Source organism: Haliotis rufescens, unplaced genomic scaffold, assembly GCF_023055435.1.
Source record: "Haliotis rufescens isolate VD_foot unplaced genomic scaffold, xgHalRufe1.0.p SCAF_1, whole genome shotgun sequence".
NCBI lineage: Eukaryota > Metazoa > Mollusca > Gastropoda > Lepetellida > Haliotidae > Haliotis > Haliotis rufescens.
In genome coordinates, this window is record NW_025963779.1 from 17155171 (window position 1) to 17178464 (window position 23294).

The 23294-nt window shown below is 42.1% G+C and overlaps 2 protein-coding genes across 2 annotated transcripts; one reads left to right on the plus strand and one right to left on the minus strand.

Annotated features, from left to right (window-relative positions):
- The first annotated feature begins 442 nt into the window (after positions 1 to 442).
- On the plus strand, positions 443 to 6949 carry LOC125377965 (failed axon connections homolog). The gene is made up of 3 exons (XM_048392140.1): positions 443 to 638; positions 4757 to 4883; positions 5890 to 6949. The coding sequence occupies exons 1-3, from the start codon at positions 529 to 531 to the stop codon at positions 6010 to 6012; spliced, it is 360 nt and encodes a 119-aa protein (XP_048248097.1). The 5' UTR covers positions 443 to 528; the 3' UTR covers positions 6013 to 6949.
- A 132-nt stretch (positions 6950 to 7081) lies between these two features.
- Positions 7082 to 14429, minus strand: LOC124149747 (failed axon connections homolog). The gene is made up of 6 exons (XM_046521515.2): positions 14133 to 14429; positions 12683 to 12821; positions 12203 to 12399; positions 10875 to 11074; positions 8706 to 8822; positions 7082 to 7419 (listed from the first exon to the last, which is right to left on the minus strand). Exons 1-6 carry the CDS (start codon positions 14249 to 14251, stop codon positions 7313 to 7315), a joined length of 879 nt encoding a protein of 292 aa, XP_046377471.2. The 5' UTR covers positions 14252 to 14429; the 3' UTR covers positions 7082 to 7312.
- Between the last annotated feature and the right edge of the window lie 8865 nt (positions 14430 to 23294).

The following is a 23294-nucleotide window of genomic DNA, read 5'->3' on the forward strand; positions in this document are numbered from 1 at the left end:
GATGTGTGTCATTGTTTACATTTCACAGTTGTTACAACCACTTTCGAGTCTCGAAACAGCTTAAATGTTTTCCTTCACTAAAAGTTACAATGGACGTTATACTCATTGCAACAGCATTGATGAAAATGCAAAGAAATTTTTTTGACTACCCGTTCTAGCGAGTTTCTATAGTAAATACATGTCGTGTCCGCCATGTTTGTTTGTCTAGTTGGGGCGGCCATTGCCTGGATCAGTGCATTCGTCACAACTCGCCTCTTTCCGTAACCTCGCTATTCGGCTTGTTCCGGAATAACACGAGTTGGTCATGAATGGGGTCCTTCCCAGCGCGTGACATCTTCGTTACACTCTCGGTAACATCGCGATAGTATAGAGAGCTCCGCGAACGGACTATCGCTGTGAGGAGCTTGGGGGTCAGTGTTGCGCCAGCGCAGCATACCCAGGTAACCAGCCTGACCAAATATCTCCCTTTGCTTGAGGCGCCAATGAATCAGAGAGTGACTTGCAAACTCCAAGTTAAAACAGTGGATCATGAACGGATTCCTGAGCGGCTTCGATTTGCATCACCGACTGTTTTGTGTCGCAGGTGGCGTTACAGCTGTTGCTGTATCAGTTGTCATCGTCAAGAAACTATGGCCTAGGTATGACTTTTTGTACAGCTTTTACTTACTTACTTACTTTGGAGATTTAACGTGCGCTTTCCGACTGATGCGTATTTCGCACACGGATGTACAGCTTTATAATGAGCAGCTATATATAGAGACTCAGTCTATTCGCTGTTGACATTAATATCACTATTCATTATAGTGTGCTCAGTCATGCTTCATGAACATGCGGGGCGGGTGGGTGGGCAGTAGGGATGTGGCTGCTTAGCTCTGTGATCTCGACCTCTACCCTGTTGTAACGGTTAATAATACCCAGTGCGAAGCGAGGTTGTTTGCCTGTGAAGTACAACAACGCTATGGTTATCGTTGAACTGACGAAACGCCCATAAAATACTTTGTACGACTGCAGCACATCATCCGAGGACCCTGGTCAGAGACCATATTGTATGCTCTCTGCCCTGGTGTACTATGCTGAGAGTCTTGTACTTGTCATATATTAGTGTGTGGTCAGGGGAATCTGGGGAAAGTCACTAAAAATATGTCAGCCCGTAGGGGAGGGTTAAAAAAGTAAACAACATATTTCTACGTTGCAAGGAACAACTAAGTGGCGGTGGGCGGTGCAGTTTGGTTAGACACGAATTCCAGGAAATCTGTTAAAAACAGCAGCATAGAGAAAAATGAATTCATATTGCTGTGTTCAAACATATATTTACTAAATATGATTTTAAGATCCACACGTGTCGATAGTTCTGTCCGTAATTTTACGAATCAACAGCGAGGTCACATCGAGATCATGCTCGCCATTCCACATATATCGCACGTCAAATGACGACCTGTTCGTGAGGAGAAGGCGCACGTTCATGGTGGCACAGTAGCTTGCGCAGAACTGTGTCCCAGAGCTACCAGTATTCGCTGGTCGTGTTTTCAAATGCTAAGTTTACTGAAAATGACCCTTGAGTTGTAAGCACCACATACCTGTTTGTGTGTTTTATTTGTTTGTTGTTTAAGGCCACTTTCAGCAATACTAAAGCCATGTGACGGCAGTATTTGAATAATATTGTTTGAAAGACATGTGCTTTTCAAAACTGAGTTATAATTATCAAGGTCTGAAAGCTCCTTATGATTATCTCGAAGTCGGATGAATATTTAGGTATATATATATTATTATATCAATTGAAACGAATGAAATAATAGTATTTAACGGGTGCCAGAAAATGTTTAAAATAAATAACGCGGAGTTCGATGCATAGCTTGTATGTTTAACACCACAGTCAGCAATAGTCCATCGGGTCTGGGCCAGACAATCTAGTGATTGACATCATGAGCATCGCATTTGGGTTGCGATGACATGCATCAGGGAGCCTGACCGATCGGTCCATTTAGTCACCTCTTACAAGCCAGGGCTAGAGTTAAGGAATTTGATTTCACTTGGACCAGTTGCATGTTGACACGAAAAGCAAGTTGCGCCAAACAAACGTTGCACCCTGGTCCCATAAGTGTAGCAAAGTTGAACCCAGGCCGGTCTGGTGTCAGTGTCACAAACATTAATGACGTATTTCTGTAAAACGTAATCTTGAAGTACCTACATTAAGATGTCATTGAGCATGACAAATTAGCACAGGGATCAGTTATGTATACTAGCCACATAAAGAAACTGTGCACGGAGAAAATATATTCTGGATTCAAATACAACACAGCAAGAACAACATGATGCAGACGCTGTAGCAGCTGAATGATCGGACCATAAGAAAATGTCAACGGGACCTGAACAACATCTGTTACGATGACGTCAGAAGATCAAAATGGAGTAGGGGGTCAGACGACAAAGTCACAAAGTCAATAACGGGTATGACCACCCTGTGCGTGAATTACAGCTGTGCATCGGCGACGCATGGAGTCCACTAAATGGGCATGGAAGGTCTGGGGAATGGCCTGCCATATCCTCCTCAAATCCTGTGCCAAGTCACGGACGTTATCTGGGGGATGTGGAAGACGACGCTGACGGCGCTCCATTTCATCCCACACATGCTCTATTGGGGAGAGATCTGGAGAATTTGCAGGCCATGGCAGTAACATGACATTGTTATGGTGAAGGAAATCCATTGCGACCCTAGCCGTGTGAGGACGAGCGTTGTCCTGTTGAAATGTCAATCACGGGCCATGACGTTGCAGGAAAGGAATGACCACAGGCCTCAGGATCTGATCTCTGTAGCCAACACCGGTGATATTGCCCTGAACAACCACCAAAGGGGTTCGGTGCCGTGCTGTTATCCCACCCCAAATCATCACAGAGCCATCTCCAAAACGATTCCTCTCCACAATACAGTTGCGTGCATAACGTTCTCCCAAACGCCGGTAGACACGTTGGCGCCCGTCACTGTGGGAAATGTTGAACCTCGATTAATCTGTAAAGACAACATTTCTCCACCATATTCGAGGTTGGCGAACATGATTTCGACACCATCTTAGACGGTTGACTCGATGACGGTGTGTCAGGATGGGACGTATGGCAGGGCGTCGTGGTCGAATCCCGTACTGACGTAAACGATTCCAGACAGTGTTGGGATGGATACGGCGCAGTCCAGGAATTGTCTGGGACGTCGTTACTGCCGTTTGGAACCTGTGTCGGAGATGTGTAACTCGAATCCATCTGTCCTGTCTTGGCGTCGTTACTCGGGGACGACCTGAACGTGGGTGGTCGGCAACGTCATTTGTGTTCTGATAACGCCTCACCAATGCCGATATCGTGTTACGATGGCATTGGAAATGTGTTGCCACCTGTTGTTGCCTCATGCCCGCTCGGATCATTCCAATGGCTTCATGACGCTGTGCAGCTGTCAATCTTGGCATGATTTGCTTGTGATATGCTTGTGTCTGCGCCTGAGAATTTTTGAATTTTTGAATAACCACAGATCATGCTTTCCAAAGTGACAGCGAATTTTGAGTTGCACATGCTGTGTACAGCTGCACAGGATGCACGTGCAGTAACACATTGCACGTCCATAGGCCCCCATCAATGACGTCATATCGCATGGCACGTGCATGAGCGTTTGAATGTCTCCAATAATTGCTGTGTTCAAACCTATATTTCTTATATGGACGGTGTGCCCTCATATCTATATTTTCTCCGTGCACAGTTTCTTTATGTGGCTAGTATAGTATGTCAAATAAACGTTAGAGGTACTGAGTGTGTTCAAAGAGTCAGACACAAATCTATTATTTTACATCATTCCATGTACTTGAATTTAGACATAAATATTAGGTTGCATGTTTCAAAAATAGGTTGCACTTATGTGCACTTATATAGCTAAATCGACCCCCACAAGCACAGGTTCCTGGGGATTATAGTCTTAGCCGTCCTCCCGGAGAGCGTTAAAAGATGGTACTTGTGGCTACCCTGTCTGGCGCCCGGCATTAAGGGGCTAAAACAAGGACTGGTCGGCTCGGAGTCAGTATACTGTGTCTGAGTGGGGTATTCATGTTAAACTGCGGCATGGTATCTCAGTGAGCTAGCACTATAAATCGGCATCAGTCCGGTCTAGTACAAGAGGCCACACACACACACACACACACACACACACACACACACACACACACACACGTCGCTATATAAGTGCACTAATCTTGGACGCGACGTTAAACCCCATTTCACCTCACCTATAGTCTTAGCCGATGCACAAGGTCTTTCACAGATACCAGGTTGTTTTTGACGTCGCTTTGAACAGCATTTCAGTTACCTCACAGCGTGTGAGCCACTGCCAAACAAAAGATCAATATCAGTTCGAATCCCCGATCAGCGGATCCTCACGCGACTACGGGACACAATTTGCGACTGGTGATGTATTATAGGGGCGGAAGGGCCGATGGGGTTGTCCGGCGGTCTGTATCATGTTTCGCAGACACCACCCCCATTTTATGTAATATGTTTATATCCCCCTGAAAAAACAATAACATTTTTACATGCCCCCATTCCCCATCCTAAGACACACACGCGCGCGCACGCACGCACGCAAACATACGCACGCACGCACGCACGCACGCACGCACGCACGCACGCACACACACATTGTATTGAATATTCGAAATTTATTTATTGATTTAAAGACCAAATATCTATTGTACATGATATCATACGATGTTTATTGCTGTTTCAGAAAAAAGACGACCTACCCCCGTGACACTGTCATTCTCCACCAGATAGGGAGGGGACCCTACGCCCCAAGCTTATCTCCGTATATCGTACTTGAGACGTACCTCAGGATGGCAAAAATACCTTATCAGGTGAGCAATTCCAAAGGCGCACTGCAGGGCAAGCTTAAATGAATATCATAAGATGCTTACATGTGAGACGAATGATGATTGCGCATGGGTGAGTGAGTATATGAAAAGAGTAAACTAGTTCCACTGTTGGTTCTCGAAGCAAGTTTAGCGCTTTTATAGCGCTTTTAGCTTTTAGCGTCTAGGTGCTCGTTTATCTGGACATGAGCCCAGTGCTTGACGGTCAAACTTATTATATCGGTGTTGTGACGAAACACTGTCGAAACTTACGGAGAGTTTTAAAGATGAAAAAAAATCATTTACAGTTGAAGGGATGTTTGTTTGAGACATATATTTTCACTCAACTCTTTCTCTGAAAGGAGGAGCCATCCGATTGTTTTCCCACCACACATTAATTTTCAAAACATCAACGATGTGCAGTGAACCACTTTTTATTTTTTGTAAAACCTGAAGACAAATTATTTTATTCCAGCAGTATGTATGTATGTACTATGTATGTGTGTGTGTGTGTGTGTGTGTGTGTGTGTGTGTGTGTGTATGTATGTATGTTTGTATGTACATGTATGTGCGTATGTATGTATGTATGTACATGTATGTGTGTATGTATGTATGTATGTAGGTAGGTAGGTAGGTAGGAAGGTATGTATGTATGTATGTATGTATGTATGTATGTATGTATGTATGTATGTATGTATTTACATGTGTGTATGTATGTATGTATGTGGGTGGGTGGGTGGGTAGGTACATTGTAGGTAGGTAGGAAGGTATGTATGTATGTATGTATGTATGTATGTAGGTAGGTAGGTAGGTATGTAGGTAGGAAGGTATGTATGTATGTATGTATGTATGTATGTATGTATGTATGTATGTATGTATGTATTAAGTAAACAGGTTTGATAACTGTCAATGTGAGGGTGAAATCTGTTCAAATGTGATACCACACAAGTCTCAAAGATCTACCAAACATTGTAGTTTAATCAGCCAGTCACTACAATATCTTGTATTCTAGGTTAGTCATGGAATGACTCCATCTCCGAAAGGAAAATGGCCTTGGATCGAATACAACGGGGAAGTTGTGGCCGACTCAGAACTATGCATTGACTTTCTGAACAACAAGTTCACCAAAATTTGAACAATCATCTAACGCCATTTGACAGAGCCGTGGCCTTGACCGTGAGGATCACGATGGAGGAACATGCAATTTTGTAAGTGGACCAGGGAGATACAGTGATGAATGAGTGAGTGAGTTTGGTTTTACGCCGCTTTTAGCAATATCCCAGCAATATCACGCTTTAAACACTAGGCTACCCGGCCGCCCCTTACAGTGATGAAGGCACGGATGCGACAGTGTTTAAGTGATATGACGGCGTGTCAGCTCAATGTTGGTGGAAATCACAAAGTAATGCAGGTTTATCACTCTTGAGAAATCCACTGTCACGGGTAGGGTGCTGACAAACCAAGAATCATAATCAGGGCGAATCTGGGATTCAACCCCATGATTATAAGGACGCTGGTACCTTTCAAGACCCGTGAAGATCCGGGATAGAATAGGTCTTCACCAACCCATGCTTGCGCGTATGAGGCGACTATGCCAATCGAATCGGGTGGTCAGGCTCGCTGACTTGGTTGATGCATGTTATTTCATACCAATAGCTTGGATCGACGCATATGATGTCAATCACCGGATTGTTTTGTCCAGACTCGATTAATTACAGACCGCCGTCATACAGTTAGAATATTGTTGAGTGCGGCGTTAGACAACAACCAAACAAACAAACAGAGACAAAACTCGATGAACGAATGGGCCACCCTTGCTTCAACTGAGATGCAGTTTAGAACACCTACACGTATTACATTTATCATCACAACCTCATATCCAATGCGTTATGTCTCCAATTTATTTAAGAATTGAACGTCAGTTTGAACTCGCAAGCTCGGAGGTTCACACAGTTTAACCAGCGCTTTTAAATCGTTCACACTTCAATGAACCCATCCAAACTGACGTTCAATTCATATAATTTGATACTTTGTAGTTTACTGGTCTCGCCGTATAATATCGTATCAATGTTTGCTGAAATTTGAAGTCCTCTGGTTTCGCCGAAGAACATTGCAACATTGTTATTTTGTCGGTATTTGCCGGCTCTCGGTCACATACGTTTCCCCACGCAGCTCACTGTGGCTTTTAACAAACTTGAATAACATGACAAAGAATACATTTTATTTTAAACGAAGCAACATGGATTTCATAGACATTGCAAAGGCAAGTTCAAATCCAGTTTATGAATGATAAACGAGTTGACAACCATTATTGGCAGTCACGTCTGATTCATATACTTTGTGTAGATATATACATATATGTGTACATATATCTATGTTTTATGACGCAATACATATTATGCCAACACAACCATTAAAGCTCTCTGGAAGAGTTACTACTTGGTTGCCTCCCTTGTTCCACCGTGTGTGATGCACTGGTCCCAGTCGGGCCAGAATGTTTCCCTCATACGTTCACAGTAGGCGGCCAGGTTGGGGTATTTGTCTGCGAAAAAAATGGGAAAGTTCACAATCAACAACTATTAAGCAAGATATGATGACATGAATTCATATGTAAATAGGATTATTTATATTTCGAACTAATTTTTGCAAATAAAAGGGTTCAAGGAATACAATTGAGAACTGATAATAGTATCACATGTTACAGATGTATTCACGGGAGACAAGGACGTATATTGCATGTACTTATATAGTCCGTGTTTCAATATAATTGAATCAACATGAAATTATTAATGTACTGGAGAGAAATATATCTTGTCTGTTATACATGCATGGGTATTTTATCAGCAGACAATATATGAGAATCGCTGCCACACTCTGAGGGACTTCACTTTTATGCACTCATTAGATGTTAGATACGCTACAATATAAAAGATATAATCTAAACAACTCTGACGACAACACTTATGTAAATGCAGATGTGATGACAAAAAGGTAGGAGTACGTTATGCATACTATGTTATCAGTACCCTGCAATGGTGTGAGACTGGTGCAACTTAATTGCAGGAGAACACTATAGCGCATGCACTGACATAATGCTATCTATAACAAGATGGTTATGAGATAATAGTAGGAAACCTATTTACATCTGAAGCGTTGACGAACTGCATAGGTTCTGTTTTCACTATACGTTCCTCCATCACCAATAAATACATAGTATTACTGTCGATTTTCAGAGTAGGCGCTTATTTTAACCAACAAATCAAGACACGACTTGGCTTAGAGGCGAGTAAATTAGCTCAGTGAGTGAGTTTGGTTTTACGCCGCTTTTAGCAATATTCCAGCAATATCACGGCGGGGGACACCAGAAAATGGGCTTCACACAATGTACCCATGTCGGGAATCGAACCCGGGTCTTCGGCGTGACCAGCGAACGCTTTAACCACTACGCTACCCGACCGCCCCAAATTAGCTCAGTGCAATGAGCGCTAAAGATTACATAACAAAAACAGTAATATTTTTCGGGTAACATGTACAGTGCCTTTGCCGCCCATCTTCTCTACTATTGATGCCACATCAGGCAATGGTAGGGTTCGCGCAAAGTGCATGCACGGACCAGGGCTCGTTTGACTAGGTAATCATACAAACTTATAGAGAAACTATATGTTTAACCTATATCATGGTATAAGTGGAACCAACTCCCGGAATCAATCTATTCTCATGATTTCTCCATTATATAGACACACGCCACTACAACGCAAATCGTCCTTATGTCGTCATAGGGTATGAAGGAACTCGTGAAGTATCGTTGATGCATATAAAGGTACTTGCCCTTAATGATATCCTCGTGCCCAGTTCCCGGGAACTGCCAGTAGACCTGTGACAGCTGACCGAACACAGCGCAGTCAGTCTCACAGGGCTCGTCCCCCATCAGGAACCTTTTCTTCCCTGAAACAACCGCATGTGTACATTGAGTAAATTAAAACAAAGCAAAACACATTACAGGTACACAATAGGAAAAAAGTACAAGTCTTGCGTGTCGTGACGGTCATTGCAACATATTTTGGTTAATGTGAAGTTTACACCATATACGGCTTTTCCACCGGATGAGAGGCCGGTCATATGGCCGCGAAACTGACGTTTATAAGTCGGGTCGGGTATGGTGCTGACAAACCTAGAAACATAATCGGGGAGAACCGGGATTCGAACCCACAATCATAGGTTTCTGGCGTGCCCAAGGGTGCAACTCTGCACAGCGAATTGCTGCGCCTTAGACGACTGGGCCACCCGTGCCCCCGTCAGAAAACTAATTATATGGAGAAATGAAGTGGTGCCTATAGCGAGCTCGGTGTCAAAATGTAGGAAGTGTCAAATCATTTGATTCGCTTAACTCCAGTATAATTGGGGGCATGGGTTGCATGGGTTTTACGTATTGTATTGAGGAAATGAACCGAACCAGGGCCTTAGGTTTGATCACGAGGATGATGGCTTAACCACTAAACTACCCTACCGCCCCTCATTATATGAGGGTTAATGTACACGCTCCGGATAAGAGAAGAAGGCATTTAACATTTGCCTGTACACAAAACCAATTTACTGGTGAGTATACAGTATGCAGTGAAAATCCAGGAACGATTGACGAGAGAAATCGAAAATGACTCAGTAGCCAATCGGGTGTTGAGTGAGTGAGTGAGTGAGTTTGGTTTTACGCCGCTTTTAGCAATATTCCAGCAATATCACGGCGGGGGACACCAGAAATGGGCTTCACACATTGTACCCATGTCGGGAATCGAACCCGGGTCTTCGGCGTGACGAGCGAACGCTTTAACCACTAGGCTATACCCGACCGCCCCTAATCGGGTGTTGAGGCGAAATGGGGTTAAACGTCGCGTTTAAGATTATTGTACTTAAATCGCGACGTGCATGCACGTGTGTGTGTATGTGTGGCTGCTTGTACTACTCTGGACTGATGCCGTTTTTAAAGTGCTATCACACTGAGATTCCACACCGCAGTTTAACATGAATACCCCACTCAGACATAGGAAACTGACTACGAGCCAACTACCAAGTAGTCCTTGTTTTTGCCCCTTAATGCCGAGCGCCAGGCAGCGTAACAACAAGAACCATCTTTTAACGTCTTTTGGTATGACGCGGCCGATCGAACAATCTCATTAAAATCAGATCTTAGTTCTCGCTACCGCTAAACAAAGATCTGAGGACACCTCATTAGGGGTCACGTCAGAATGACCTTTCATCCGACCAATCAGAGCGTCGCTTACCAGATCATGAAAGTGACAGTCGGAATGTGATTTCTCATCATGCAGCCTCAAAAACTTTAAAACGGGGTATTCCGAACGATAGTTACGGGCTTAACGACTGAATCTATACAATCTAGACCATATATTAGCCATTCGAGAATGTTATTTTGTTCAGGTTTCAAATTTTTAAGCGAGAATTTGTCAAAATATGTTTCGAAGCGTTGTCGCCAGTTTGAAATCAGTGCCGTAAAGCACGAGAAGGCTGCCTTCTGATTGGCTAATGTCGACTTCTTGTCAGTAATTCCATTGGTCGGTCAGAGTTAGCGAAAGTTCGGTCTGACGTGACCCGTTATGAGTTGTCCTCAGATCTTTGTTTAGCGGCAGCGAGAACTAAGATCTGATTCTAATGAGATTGTCGATCGAACACCCCCGCTGTTACGCGCTACGGGAGCACGCACTTCTTCCAGACCACGGTGGCGGTCCTGAGAATTGTCCCATTCATTGTTTCTACTTTGTATCAGTTTACATACCAATGAACCCCCATATAGCCTGGCTCTGTCTGTTCATGAAGGCAGTTACCTCCTCCTGATTGTGTCGACCTGTTACCTGCCTCCAGGCGGCGCTAAGCACACAATTGATTAGCAACAATTTATCATTATCATAAACCCATCGGAACATACAAAGACACCTTAAACTATTTAACTGAAATCTATAAAATGTATAGAGTGTAATTTCTGCATACCTATGAAGTCGGACAGAGATTGTAGATCCTTCTTAAACATCTCAGTTATCTCCCCTTCTGTGTGTCGGCCCAAACCTTGACTCCATGTCTGCTTTTTAACTTGTCGTCGAATCATCCAGAAGACAAACTTCCCAAACTTAAATGTATTTAATAACAAAGATTTGTCGTTGTCATATATCCATCGGAAGAGGACAAGGAACCTGAAACGATAGTGTTATTCGTGCATGGATACAGGTAGATGTAAGTTAACTAATACAGACATTTCATGTAGGTATTCCTAGAAAGGTGATGTAAGTAAACACGTGTTTCACGTCGCCTTCAAGACTATTTCACTCATCATCTAGCGACGTATATGCACGCGTGTGTGTTTGGCTGCGTGTACAGTTTGACCACTGATATGCCATGCCTCAGTTTAACTCCGAGCTGACATGTCTTTGTCTTATTCACCTGAAGCCGAACACCAGGCATGGTAACAACAAGGACCATACATACATTTACGTATTTTGGCAGACGCGGTAAGGGGATCGAACCACCTACCTTCCGCTATCCGTATATGAAGAAAACCAACAAATCCCTTTTCATATTAATAAGAAATCCCGCCTGTGCGACTACACAACATATGCGGTTCTCAGAGAAGGGTGCATGTTGGTGAGGTTAAGTGAAATGAGGTTTACCGTCGCGTCCAAGATTATTGCACTTATATAGCGTGTGTGTGTGTGTGTGTGCGTGCGTGCGTGCGTGCGTGCGTGCGTTCGTGCGTGCGTGCTCTAGTCCGGACTAATGCCATTTTTTAGTGCTATCCCATTTAGATACCATGTCGCAGATAAAATATGAATACCCGACTCAGACACAGTATACTGACTCCGAGCCAACCAGTCCTTGGTTCGGCCCCTAACAGCCAAGCGCCAGGCAAGATAAAAACAAGAAACATCTTTCAGCGTCTTTTGGTATGACGCGGCCGGGGATCGAACCTCCGACCTTCTGCACTCCTGGCGGACGCTCTACTACTGGACTACGGCCGCGGAGGCGGCCAAGTGTGCATGGAGATAAAGGTATATACTGTGGAGTGAGGCGCCGTAATTCAGTGTGCAGTAAGATCCGCCTATTGTGGATTCGAATCCCAGATTCGCCCTGATTATGACCCTCGGTTTTGTATGAAAATACAAAAAAGGCCCATGTAATGTTATTCCTAATATCAAAGGCCACTTTGATGACTGTGCTCTTGCAAACACAGTAGATAGGATTATCCAAAGGCTTGCAAAGTTTTTGCTTCATTGGACTTGCTTCGTTTACGGTGAACCGAACAGCTATAAATGACTGTTTCTCACCAGTACAGATGTTCCTCCGCCATGACCTGCATTGCCTGAGCTACACCTCTGTCAGCAGGACTCAGATCCCTGTTCAGGTCGACCCCCAGCTTCTGGTTGAGGAATTTGATACACAGTGTCGAGTCAGCTACCTCCTGTCCATTGTACTCAATCCAGGGAAATTTGCCCTTTGATGAACGCTGCCTCCCATGGACGTTCTGTGTAGAATGACATTGAATGAAACACTAACGCTATTAGAAGTTTGTAGCTATTTGTTGACATACTGAAATACCTTGCTATTTTTACTGCAGAATATATTTGTTCATCAGATCTAGACAACCAACTCGGAGATATTGCTTGACTTCGCTACCCCCTGCCCATTGTACTTAATCCAGGGGAATTTGCCGTTTGATGAAGGCTGCCTGTATGGGCAACTGTACGATATATGTCCCAAAGGAATGCAAAGGGAAACAACACTCACTCACTCACTCACTCACCTACCTGGTAGGGTATCCTGGCCATCCGGAGGTAGGTCTCTAGCTTCACAGCAAATGGCGTCATGCTTGGGGCAAAGTGACCTCTACCGATCTGATAAAGGATGACTGTATCTCGGGGATACTCCTTCGTTGCCTTTGTCTTTCTGTACAATATCATAACAGATCAACGTAAAACTGGTGGCTGTGTTTTCAAAGTAGTCAGATATGACGGGATCGGGTGGTCAGGCTCGCTGACTTGGCTGATGCATGTCATCGATCCCAATTGCGTGGATCGATGTTCAAGATGTCAATCACTGGATTGTCTGGTTGGGACTCGATTATTTACAGACCGCCGTCATATTGCTGGCATATTGCTGAATGCGGCGTAAAACAACAAACCAACCAACGAACATGACGGAACAAAACAAACAGTTTCATGAGCACAAAGAAAAATAATAAAAATAGCAGCCGCATAAACTATTGCTTGTCAGGGACAAAAAGTTACATTTACGCCTCTTTTTCTGTACGTCCTGGAATATTTTAACAGTAGCACTATAGTGTATGAGCGTCAAGTTATCTGTCACACATTGATTGTAGTCTGATAGTTTTTGATTGAACGAATGGAGTCTCTTTCAGACGCCAGAGTATTTTATTGAAAAGGCAATCTCACTCGCATAGGGGGCACGGGTGGCCCAGTCGTCTAAGGCGCCGCAATTCGCTGTGCAGAATTGCGTACCTTGGACACGCCAGAAACCTATGATTGTGGGTTCGAATCCCGGGTCGCCCCGATTATGTTTCTAGGTTTGTCAGCATCATACCCGTGCTCGTGGGGTTCACCGAAGTGGTAAACGTCTGAGACCTGCATCATTTCGGGCTTTCCTCCCACATTAAGCTGACACGCCGCGATATAACTGGAAATACTGTTAAAAGCGGCGTTAAACCCAACTCGCTCACTCACTCTCATACTTCATTTTCATGGCTTCTTCAGCATTTCATTTTGTTTCGGTTAGTGATTGGGTTGGGTTTAACGCCGCTGTGAACAGTATTCCAGTTATATCACTGCGTGTCAGCTTAATGTTTTGATTGTTTGTTTGTTTGTTGTTTAACGTCGCACAGCGAATTGCGGCGCCTCAGGCGATTTGTCCGTCATCCCCTTTTGTTTTTTGGGAAAATGATTAATAACCAAGTTTGTTTTCGGAACGAATTGTTCCAAACAAAATCCCAGGTACTCTAACCTCCACCGACCACGCGCCCAAGGAAATCAAGTGCTCGATCCCAAAAGTTAAACAAGATATCAGCTAAAAAGCATTGATAATTCAACATACACGGTTATATATAGAACTCGTTAACATGAAACACAAAGACAGCTTTATCCTACTGGATATTTTCTACGGAGACCAAAATAACTGTTTCACCGGTTTTACTGTCAACAAAACTCTTCTCTCTTAACTGGGTTTTCGCACATGATAACTTACTTGAAAAACAGTTTCCTGAGAGCGACGACCGACACGACAGCTACGACAACACATCCGACAGCATACAACACTTTCTGTGATGTGTCCAGGTCGTTAAAGGCATCCACGATGGTCTCCATTGCTGGTGATCTGTAATTGACTGTCCACAGCTCTACCTCAGCAGGTTGGCCTAAATAACTACCACACAGCTACCGGGTACTCAGCCGTTGAAGGAATCCTCGAGAGTTTCCATTGACGGGGATCTCTGTGCTTACTGTGAATCTCACTGTGAACCGAGTTGTGTTCAAGGGCGACCTAAATAACTACCAACAAGCAACCCGATCACAGCATGAATCACGTTGAAAAGGGGAGTGAGTCGCTCGCGCCTATTTTATTGTAAGGGGTCAGATATCGTCAAATTTCGTTCGTTTTAGTTTAACAGGATTATATTATATCACCAAGAAATTTACTTATTTACTTATAATGTGAAATGTGAAAAATAACTGGACTTAATGTGAAACCCCGTTAATTTGGACGTTCCGTTACCAATGAAATCATTTGCTTTGACATCAATGTATAACCAGATAAACCAGGTATGTGTATTGTGAGGAATTAAGTCAGTCTACGCCGCTTTCAACACAAGTATTCCGTCCCAATTACAATGTATACAAGAAAACATTGATGCAGAGCATCAAAGTTCCCCGCCATATGTGATGCCTCACAAACGCATAATTATGATGTTACTGAAAGGCATGATGGAGCATAATTATATTAACCACAAATAACACAACGCTGTTGTGGAAAAAAATATTATTTATTTTGAGTATTGGGCAATACAGTTGATACATTTGCATAGGGTAGGTCTTTTTAAAAATAGTTTCTTGTTTAACGCCGCACTCAGCATTATTCCAGCCATATGACGGAGGTCTGTAAATAATCCAGTCTGGACCAGATCATCCAGTGATTGACACCAAGAGCATCGAACTACGCAATTGGAATATGATGTTATGCATCGACCAAATCGGCGAGCCTGACTACCCAATCCTGTTCGTCGCCTCTTACGGCAAGCATAGGTTGCTGAAGACCTATTCTTACCTGGGTCTTTATTTAAAAAGTAGATCGAAGGAAATGGAAGCAATTTCTGGCACAAATGTAAACATGTGGAAATAGTATCAAAACTGCCAACAACATTGGCAGATGCACTTACTCAAAAAATAGATCACATTCTTTTTACACTTAGCATTTGGTTATAATAATGTAAATGAAAATACTAAGGGCTCCATATGGCAAAAAAAGTCATACTAGATAAGGTCTTTTTGTCACAACCACAGATGCACATACTCAAAATATTATCACGTAGTTGGAGAACATTTCAATACCGGAACTAATCGATAACGGAGATTCCTCGTCTCTTGTTTTACGTTTTTTGGTCAGTTTTTGTGTGTATTTCTTTCTTTCAAAGAATAGTAATTGTGATCATGATGAGTTGAGTTACTTGGTTTTTTTCTATATACTGTTTTTTTATCCAGTGTCAGTAACTGTTGTGGAATGTGGTTTACTTGTAACAATGACTGGTTTGAGTTCATATGATGATGATAGATTGGTTTGTCGTTTAACGCCGCACTCAGCAATATCCCAGCTATATGACGGCGGTCTGTAAATAATCGAGTCTGGACCAGACAATCCAGTGCCTAATATCATGAGCATCGATCCAAGCAATTGGGATCGACGCCTCTTACGACAAGCATAGTAGCCTGATATATATATACTGTTAAGATGTAACATGACAATTCATCCATACTACTAAACAGAAGTAAAACAGCTTGTCCATTCGGATCAATCTGACCAAGACCATTCCGCTGATGACAGCAAATAATGCATACGAATCGAAATCCGTAAAAAAAATGGAATGGAGACATCATTAAAAGTTACAAAAAGTGACGGGGATATCAATATTGCTTTTTGAAATGATTCTATGAAATTTGTTTTCCCTGCTTCAATATTTGGAGCACCTGTGACGGAGCCATAAAACTGATCTGTTATGTAGACAATATCGCTTGAGGCAGTGGCTGCTGGGGACTGATTATGACCTAAATACACCTCATAGCCTTCGGTGTTAACTTTGTGGCTGTAGAGAGCTGTGCCTTCATCCCACAGATTATCGAGGTCAGTGGAACACGGTACAGACGCAAATAGATTTGAGCTATGGGACACAAAATATATGAATGACCAGAGCTACGGCTGTACATTGAATTCCATTAAACGGTTGAAAAATACTACAGCCTTGATGCAAATTCGCTGACACACTACTCCGATTTTGCTTTGACTTTGCTACCAAACGTTTCACATGTGGTTATGTGCGGTGCACTGATTAAAAAACACACATGGGGGACTGGGTTAATTCAGAATACGGAATATAACTATTCCAAATATTTCCAGTGAACATGAGCATCCAAACAATCAAAAGTGTGGTATGTAGAATATGGAATTCAGCCATATTACATTTAAATTGAGATGTCGTTGTTCATGAATAAGCATATTCAGAACATAATTTTTATTATGCTGTTATTTACGATCTCCGGAGCACAGTTCTTCTTTTGTATACACCTTGAAAATCAGAAAATTAGTCCTTGAGGAAAAAAGGACATCGGATTACACATGAATGGTTTAATAATGTCAGCTAATGACCAGAAACGGTCAGATGCATCAATTAACTACATAAAGACGACTTTGAAGTATCTCTTATTGCTGGAAAAGAATAGCATCAACATTTGACGCACATGATTTGTATGTTTTGTTTCCGTAAATGCGTGGCTTGAAATTTCAAATAAACCAACATGTCGACATACATGCCACAAATTTAACGTTTCCCGTATACTTCCCCGCCTTAAGGGCGGGGAAGAATAAAAGGCTTTCTCATCGGTAATCGTATTTGCATATGAGATTCTAGGTAATACTATTGACCAGGGAGCACGGGTGACCCAGTTGTCCAAGGCGTTGCACTTCGCTGTGCAGAGTTGCGTCTCTTAATTATACGTACCTCTGATCGAAGAGTCAAATCCCACATTCACCTAGATCATGTTTCTAGGTTTGTCAGCACTATATATTGGGTATGTCCAAAGTGGTAAACATCTAAGACCTGCATCACTTTGGCCTTTCCAAACCCCGTCATGGTTTCACTGATATGCTGTTCAAAACAGCGTTAAATCAAAATCACTCACTAGTATTAACGATTAAATCTCTCCCTTTTCGCCATGGCTGTGTACGTTGTTGCGAAAACTACCTCATAATTGATATCATTAATATCATCGACATGTTAAAATTTATTTTTGTACATCTAACTTAAGCTCAAATAATGAAAGTTTCGTTTGTGAAAATGTAGGTGCTTAATAACTGAACCTAATTAAGTTTGATCTTGTCAAAATTCATAGTAATGATTCAATAATGTTTGCTATATTGAGGACCCTATGGCAATATTCCAGATGGAGAAGGCGAATGACTATCCCCGCAATACAGTGAGTGAGTAATAGAGCCAGGAAAATCTTTGGCAATTTAAGAACAAGCCATCAAAGCAGGATTGTAGACACTGTTAGAATCTACGCCAAATTTTGCAACAATTAGTACGTCACTTATAAGTCTGTTTTTTTCTACACCAAACGTCGCTTCAATTATTGCATTACTTACTTGATGACGCTGTTAGAATCTACAGCAAGCGTCGCTACACTTATGACATCACTTTCTTAATGACGGTGTAAGAAACTAAACGTCGTTACAATTGTAATAAAGAAGTTGACTATCCATTCATTGTTATATGGCACTGTATTGTATTGTTTAACAATGATTGTCACTGTGTTGCGTTGTTTCTGTTGGGATTCGGTAGACGCTCATTGCATTGTGTTTTTAACAGCGATCAGTCGTCAGGAAGTTACTATATCTAGATGCTGGTGTGGTTTGTAAACTTCCGGTCCGGCATTCCGCGGACGCTGATAGTATGTTACCGAAATTTCTGAAATGTTGTATGTGGTGAGGGCATGATATAGAAACTTTCTGTAGCTTGTTAGGTTGTATATGCGGGGACAATAGCGTGTTTACGTATCTCTCACGCATTTAATCATCGCTTTGGAATCAGCTTTCATGTCAGGATCACTCATCATCCCTGATTCCCTGCCCAGCCCATCTTGGAAGCTTGACCACTGGCGCCACTGGGTGAATATAAATTATTATCACTGATATTTGCTATTACCACCGTATTTTGGTATTTGATACTGACCACTGCCATCAAAATAATTTATGTCATTAAATATTATACTACCACTCCTTTATTTACTGCCATTGTAATTGCTGTGCTGTAATTCACATTGTTTAGTAAACTCAGTAATACATTTGTTGATTGTATACCACTTGTTGGTTCCGCACTAAGTTCTTTTACGTACAGATTTCTGGATTAACATATGGTTTCAATTTGAGAATCTACACGTAACATCATCATATTTACCATCTCATTATTTTAGAGCCACTCCTCTCTTTTTCTGTTATGTTTCATGGGGTACATGTTGAATTTGGATGGAGTTTGACTACATAATCGTTCCAAGAAAATGCTTTTAATACATAATTTACAATACAATCTTAATATCAAATACATACGAGGGCTGGTCAAAAGGTTTCAAGCCTAACAAACAAATCAACAATTGTGAAAGTCTTTTTAATTTTCAACATGATCTCCCTGCTTTTCAATACACCTCTCATATTGAAAGTGAAGCTTTTCAATTGCAGTCAGGGAGACATTTTATGAAGCCACCCTGAAAACCCATTCACGGTATCTTTGAGGTCTTCCGTTGTTGTCAAAGGGCTTTTCAAGAAGGTGTTCTTTCAGTTAAGGAAACAGGTAGAAATCCCTTGGTGCCAGGCCTGTCGAGTATGGAGCGAGCCTGTGCAAGTCGAGAGCTCTGAGAAGAGGCATCGTCATGAAGGGGTAGAACTCCAGCAGTCCGCATTCCTCGCCGCTTTTCTTTGATAGAATCTCGCAGGCAATGAAGCAAATCATCATAATACAGTGGCCATAACCTCTTCACTGATCTTGGGAGACTTGAATTTCTTTGGTGCCGGAGAAGTGGAATGGTACAATTCCATGGATTGACGTTTTGACTCGTAATCGTAGTGGTAGACCAATGTTTCATCACCCATACATTCGTCGAAATCCTCCACAATCAGCTCTAAATATTATGTGGCAATGTCAGTTCTTTTTTCCTCAAGATCAAAATTTAGAAACTTTGGCACCTAACGAGCAGATATCTTATCTGACAGAATAAGTTTTTCTATCTCCCTGATTTAATCTTGATTGATGGAATTTGAGGGATGTCAAGACATCATCAAGCCTTTTTCTCTCAGCTGTAGACATATCAGCCCAACGATTAACAGTGGAATAGCTAGGTTAGCATGATCTTGGGGGAGTAGATGATTGCTTGGCAGTCGTTCCTTTCCATTTCTGTGTCCATTTGGACCCCTTTCACGTTCAACTGGCTGTTAGTAATATACAAACGACCTCAACAGGCCACATACACTTGCAATGAACTACTCAAACAATGCCCTACAAACAATGACTTGTTCACTTTGGCCCATAGTTGAAAGTTAGTCAGGCTTAGAACTTTTTGACCACCACTCGTAATTCTGACTGCCACAGTGTATGTTCTTTATACAAGTTATGATGAAATGCCTTGTGGTTAACATTCCGAAATAGAGATTTGTGACTTCTCTTGCACCTCAAGACTCATTAAACAGCCAAACAACAATTTAGCAAGCTTATGGTGAGCCTATATCAACCATTCAAAAGGTGGTTCAGTCAACCATTAGCAGCAGGAAGCATCGTATACGTAGAGCGAGTTGGGCCCACGAGCACGGGTATGATGCTGATAAACATAGAAACATATTTTGGGCGAACTGGAATCGAATCAATTATCATAGGTTTATGGCGTGCCCAAGCGACACAACTCTGTACGAGATATCGAATTGCGGCGCCTCAGACGCCTGGGCAAACCGTTCCCACCACGGACAAAAGTAATAGAGTGAAAGTAATAGACCTTAGATAATGGAAGGGTCATCCATGGCGTGTCCAAGGGACGTAACTCAGCGCATCGAATGGCGGCGTCTCAGATGACTGGGCCTCCCTGGCCAACCACGGAAAATAGAATGTAACAATGGTTCAACGCAGAAATTCAACGTACCAAACGTATATCCACAACAAACTAATATCTTTGCCAGGTCAGATAACTTGGCATTCAAAACTCAATGCTCCTAAAGGTCCCCAGCGGCGTATGTTTGTCGTACGAGTCGATTAATGGATCGGGTGAACTATGATTCTTGTTGTTAACGTACGCTGATGGCACAGGACGTTACTCACAATATCATTCACTGGTATATATCTGGTCCTTACTCGATTCATTAACCAGCCGCCGTCATACTGCTGGGGTATTGCAGCGTGCGGCACTCAACAGGATAATAGTCAATGACACGACAACACCATAGCTCACTTTGGTTTTCAACAAACACGAATAACATGACAAAGAACAAATTTTAATTTAAAACAAGCAATATGGAGTTCATAGACATTGCAAATGCAAGTTCAAATAATAAACGAGTGGACAACCATAATTGTCAGTCAAGTCTGATTCATATATACCTTGAGGCCCGTGAAGATCCGTGGTAGAATAGGTCTTCAGCAACCCATGCTGGCCGTACAAGGCGACTATGCTTGTCGTAAGAGGCGACTAACGGGATCGGGTGGTCAGGCTCCCTGACTTGGTTGATGCATATCATCGATCCCAATTGCGTGGATCGATGCTCATGTTTTCAATCACTGGATTGTCTGGTCCTGAGTCGATTATTTACAGACCGCCGTCGTATTCCTGGAATATTGCTAAGTGTGGCGTTAAACAACAAACAAACGAACAGCCATATACCTTGTGTACAGCTAAATGTTATGATGTAATACATATTATGCCAACACAACCATTAAAGCTCTGTGGAACAGTTACTACTTGGTTGCCTCCCTTGTCCCACCGTGTGTGATGCACTGGTCCCAGTCGGGCTAGAATGTGTCCTTCACACGTTCACAGTAGGCGGCAAGGTTGTGGTATTTGTCTACGGGGACAAAATAGGGAAAATTCACAATCAACCACTATTAAACAACAAATGATAACATTAATTCATATGTAAATTGGATAATTCGAACTAACTAAAGCAGATAAGGGCATTCAGGAAATTGAATACATGACTCTCTTTTATGGATAACAACATTTTTTAATTTTTTTTGAACGACGTTTTAGAGGAAATTCATGCTCTTTCGTCAGGTGAATGCCTAGTAAGTGCATGGAATACTGTAGACCTATTCCAACCCGGATCTTCTCGGATCGCTACAATAAATGAGATTATGTAATCAGTATTCTGCAATATTTAGAGATTGGTACAGCATTGTTTCAGCAGAACAGTATAGTGCATGCATTGACATAATGCTACACTGTACCTGTATCTGTAAGGTGGTTGTGACATAAACTTGTCTACATCTCAAGCATCGGCAAACTGCATAGGTTCCTTTTAACTATACGTTTCTCCATCACCCACAAATACATACCGCCGATTTTCAGCGTAGGGGCTAATTTTAACCAATCAAGAAATATCCTGGTTTAAGCGATACCTTAATTAGCGGGTGCTCAGACCAAAGAGCAACCAGATCCCCAAAACAGCAGCATTTCCCTTGCAACATGTACAGTGGCGTTGCCACCCATCTTCTCCACGTATTGCTTCCACGGCAGGCAATTGTAGGATTCTCACAGAGTTTATGCACTTGATAAGGTAAATATGCAAACTAAAAGAAAAACTGTGTTTCAACTATAACACGGTTAAATAAGAGAAAGCACTCTGTTGATACCGGAAGTAGAATCAACTCCCGGAATCAATCTATTCTCATGATTTCTCAACAACTGAGACACACGTTACCACTACATCGCAAATCGGCTGTATGTCATGTAAGTTCATGCACTTGACAAGGTAATTTATCAAACTTATAGAGAATCAACACTCGGAATCAACTTATTCTCGTTCTCAATTCTCAATTACAGAAACACACGTCACCAATACATCGCAAATCGGCCGTATATATTCACGGGTGAAGGAGGAACTTTACGTTTTCAAACCCGTGAAGTATTGATGATGCATGTAAAGGTACTTTGATCTTAATGATGGTATCGTGCCCAGTTCCTATGAACTGCCAGTAGGCCTGTGACAGCTGACCGAACACCGCGCAGTCAGCCTCACAGGGCTCGTCCCACATCAGGAACTTCTTCGTCCCTGAAACAACCGCATGAGTGCATTGAAACAAAGCAAAACACAGCACAGGTACAAGTACAATATAGAGCAAACGGACACACTCTCGCGTGAAGTGGTGGTCAATGGAACATAAACAATATCAGAAAACTAATGAATAATTATTTGGATAAATGAAGTGGTGCCGATTCAGCTCGGCTTCTAATGGGGGAATGGTCAAATAATATTTTTTCGCTTTAATTCAGTATAAAAGCATAAACGTACCATTGTTTTCTTTTCATATTGATTATATATGTATTCAAAAACATAAACCACAATATTAATCTAACATGTATGTAACATGGTATCTTGTTTCTGGTATTTAAACAAGTGATGGATTTGATCAGTTCGTAATAGCAAGGACACCAGTCACACTTTTGTATAGTCATTAAATATAATGTAAAAAAGTGAAGTTAAGAGGGGACGTCTTAAACTGATTCTCTTACAGAAAGAAACTTAAGCTCTTTTCTAAATGTCCATGCACGTTTATCCCGCAGCTATCACTACTGTGTTTAGATTGTTATTATCGGTGTATATATATTTGTTATTCAGACAATTATCACATGAACGGTGAAGTTATTTATCTGAAGTTGTTTCATGTTACAACTACTGGTACTTCTTTTGGTGTATTAAACGACGACAATTGCAAGACACATCCCCGTGAAAACCTCATTGTTAAGATTCTGGTAAAAACCAAAACCTAAATATTTCCTGAAACTCTTGCAATTGATTAGTAGACAATATAACAATTTGCCTAGCTCTCATAAGGCGGGACATATCTTTATGAGGTAGTTTGGGTATCGGATCACATCAAAGTATATCTCA

Coding starts and splice junctions, on each gene's coding strand:
- LOC125377965 (XM_048392140.1), top strand. CDS start 529: ATGAACGGATTCCTGAGCGGCTTCGATTTGCATCACCGACTGTTTTGT. Junction 639..4,756: donor GTCAAGAAACTATGGCCTAG/GTATGACTTTTT, acceptor TTGCTGTTTCAG/AAAAAAGACGACCTACCCCC. Junction 4,884..5,889: donor TGGCAAAAATACCTTATCAG/GTGAGCAATTCC, acceptor CTTGTATTCTAG/GTTAGTCATGGAATGACTCC.
- LOC124149747 (XM_046521515.2), bottom strand. CDS start 14,251: ATGGAGACCATCGTGGATGCCTTTAACGACCTGGACACATCACAGAAA. Junction 8,823..10,874: donor ATCTCTGTCCGACTTCATAG/GTATGCAGAAAT, acceptor CGGTTGTTTCAG/GGAAGAAAAGGTTCCTGATG. Junction 7,420..8,705: donor GCACGAGGATATCATTAAGG/GCAAGTACCTTT, acceptor TTTTTTTCGCAG/ACAAATACCCCAACCTGGCC.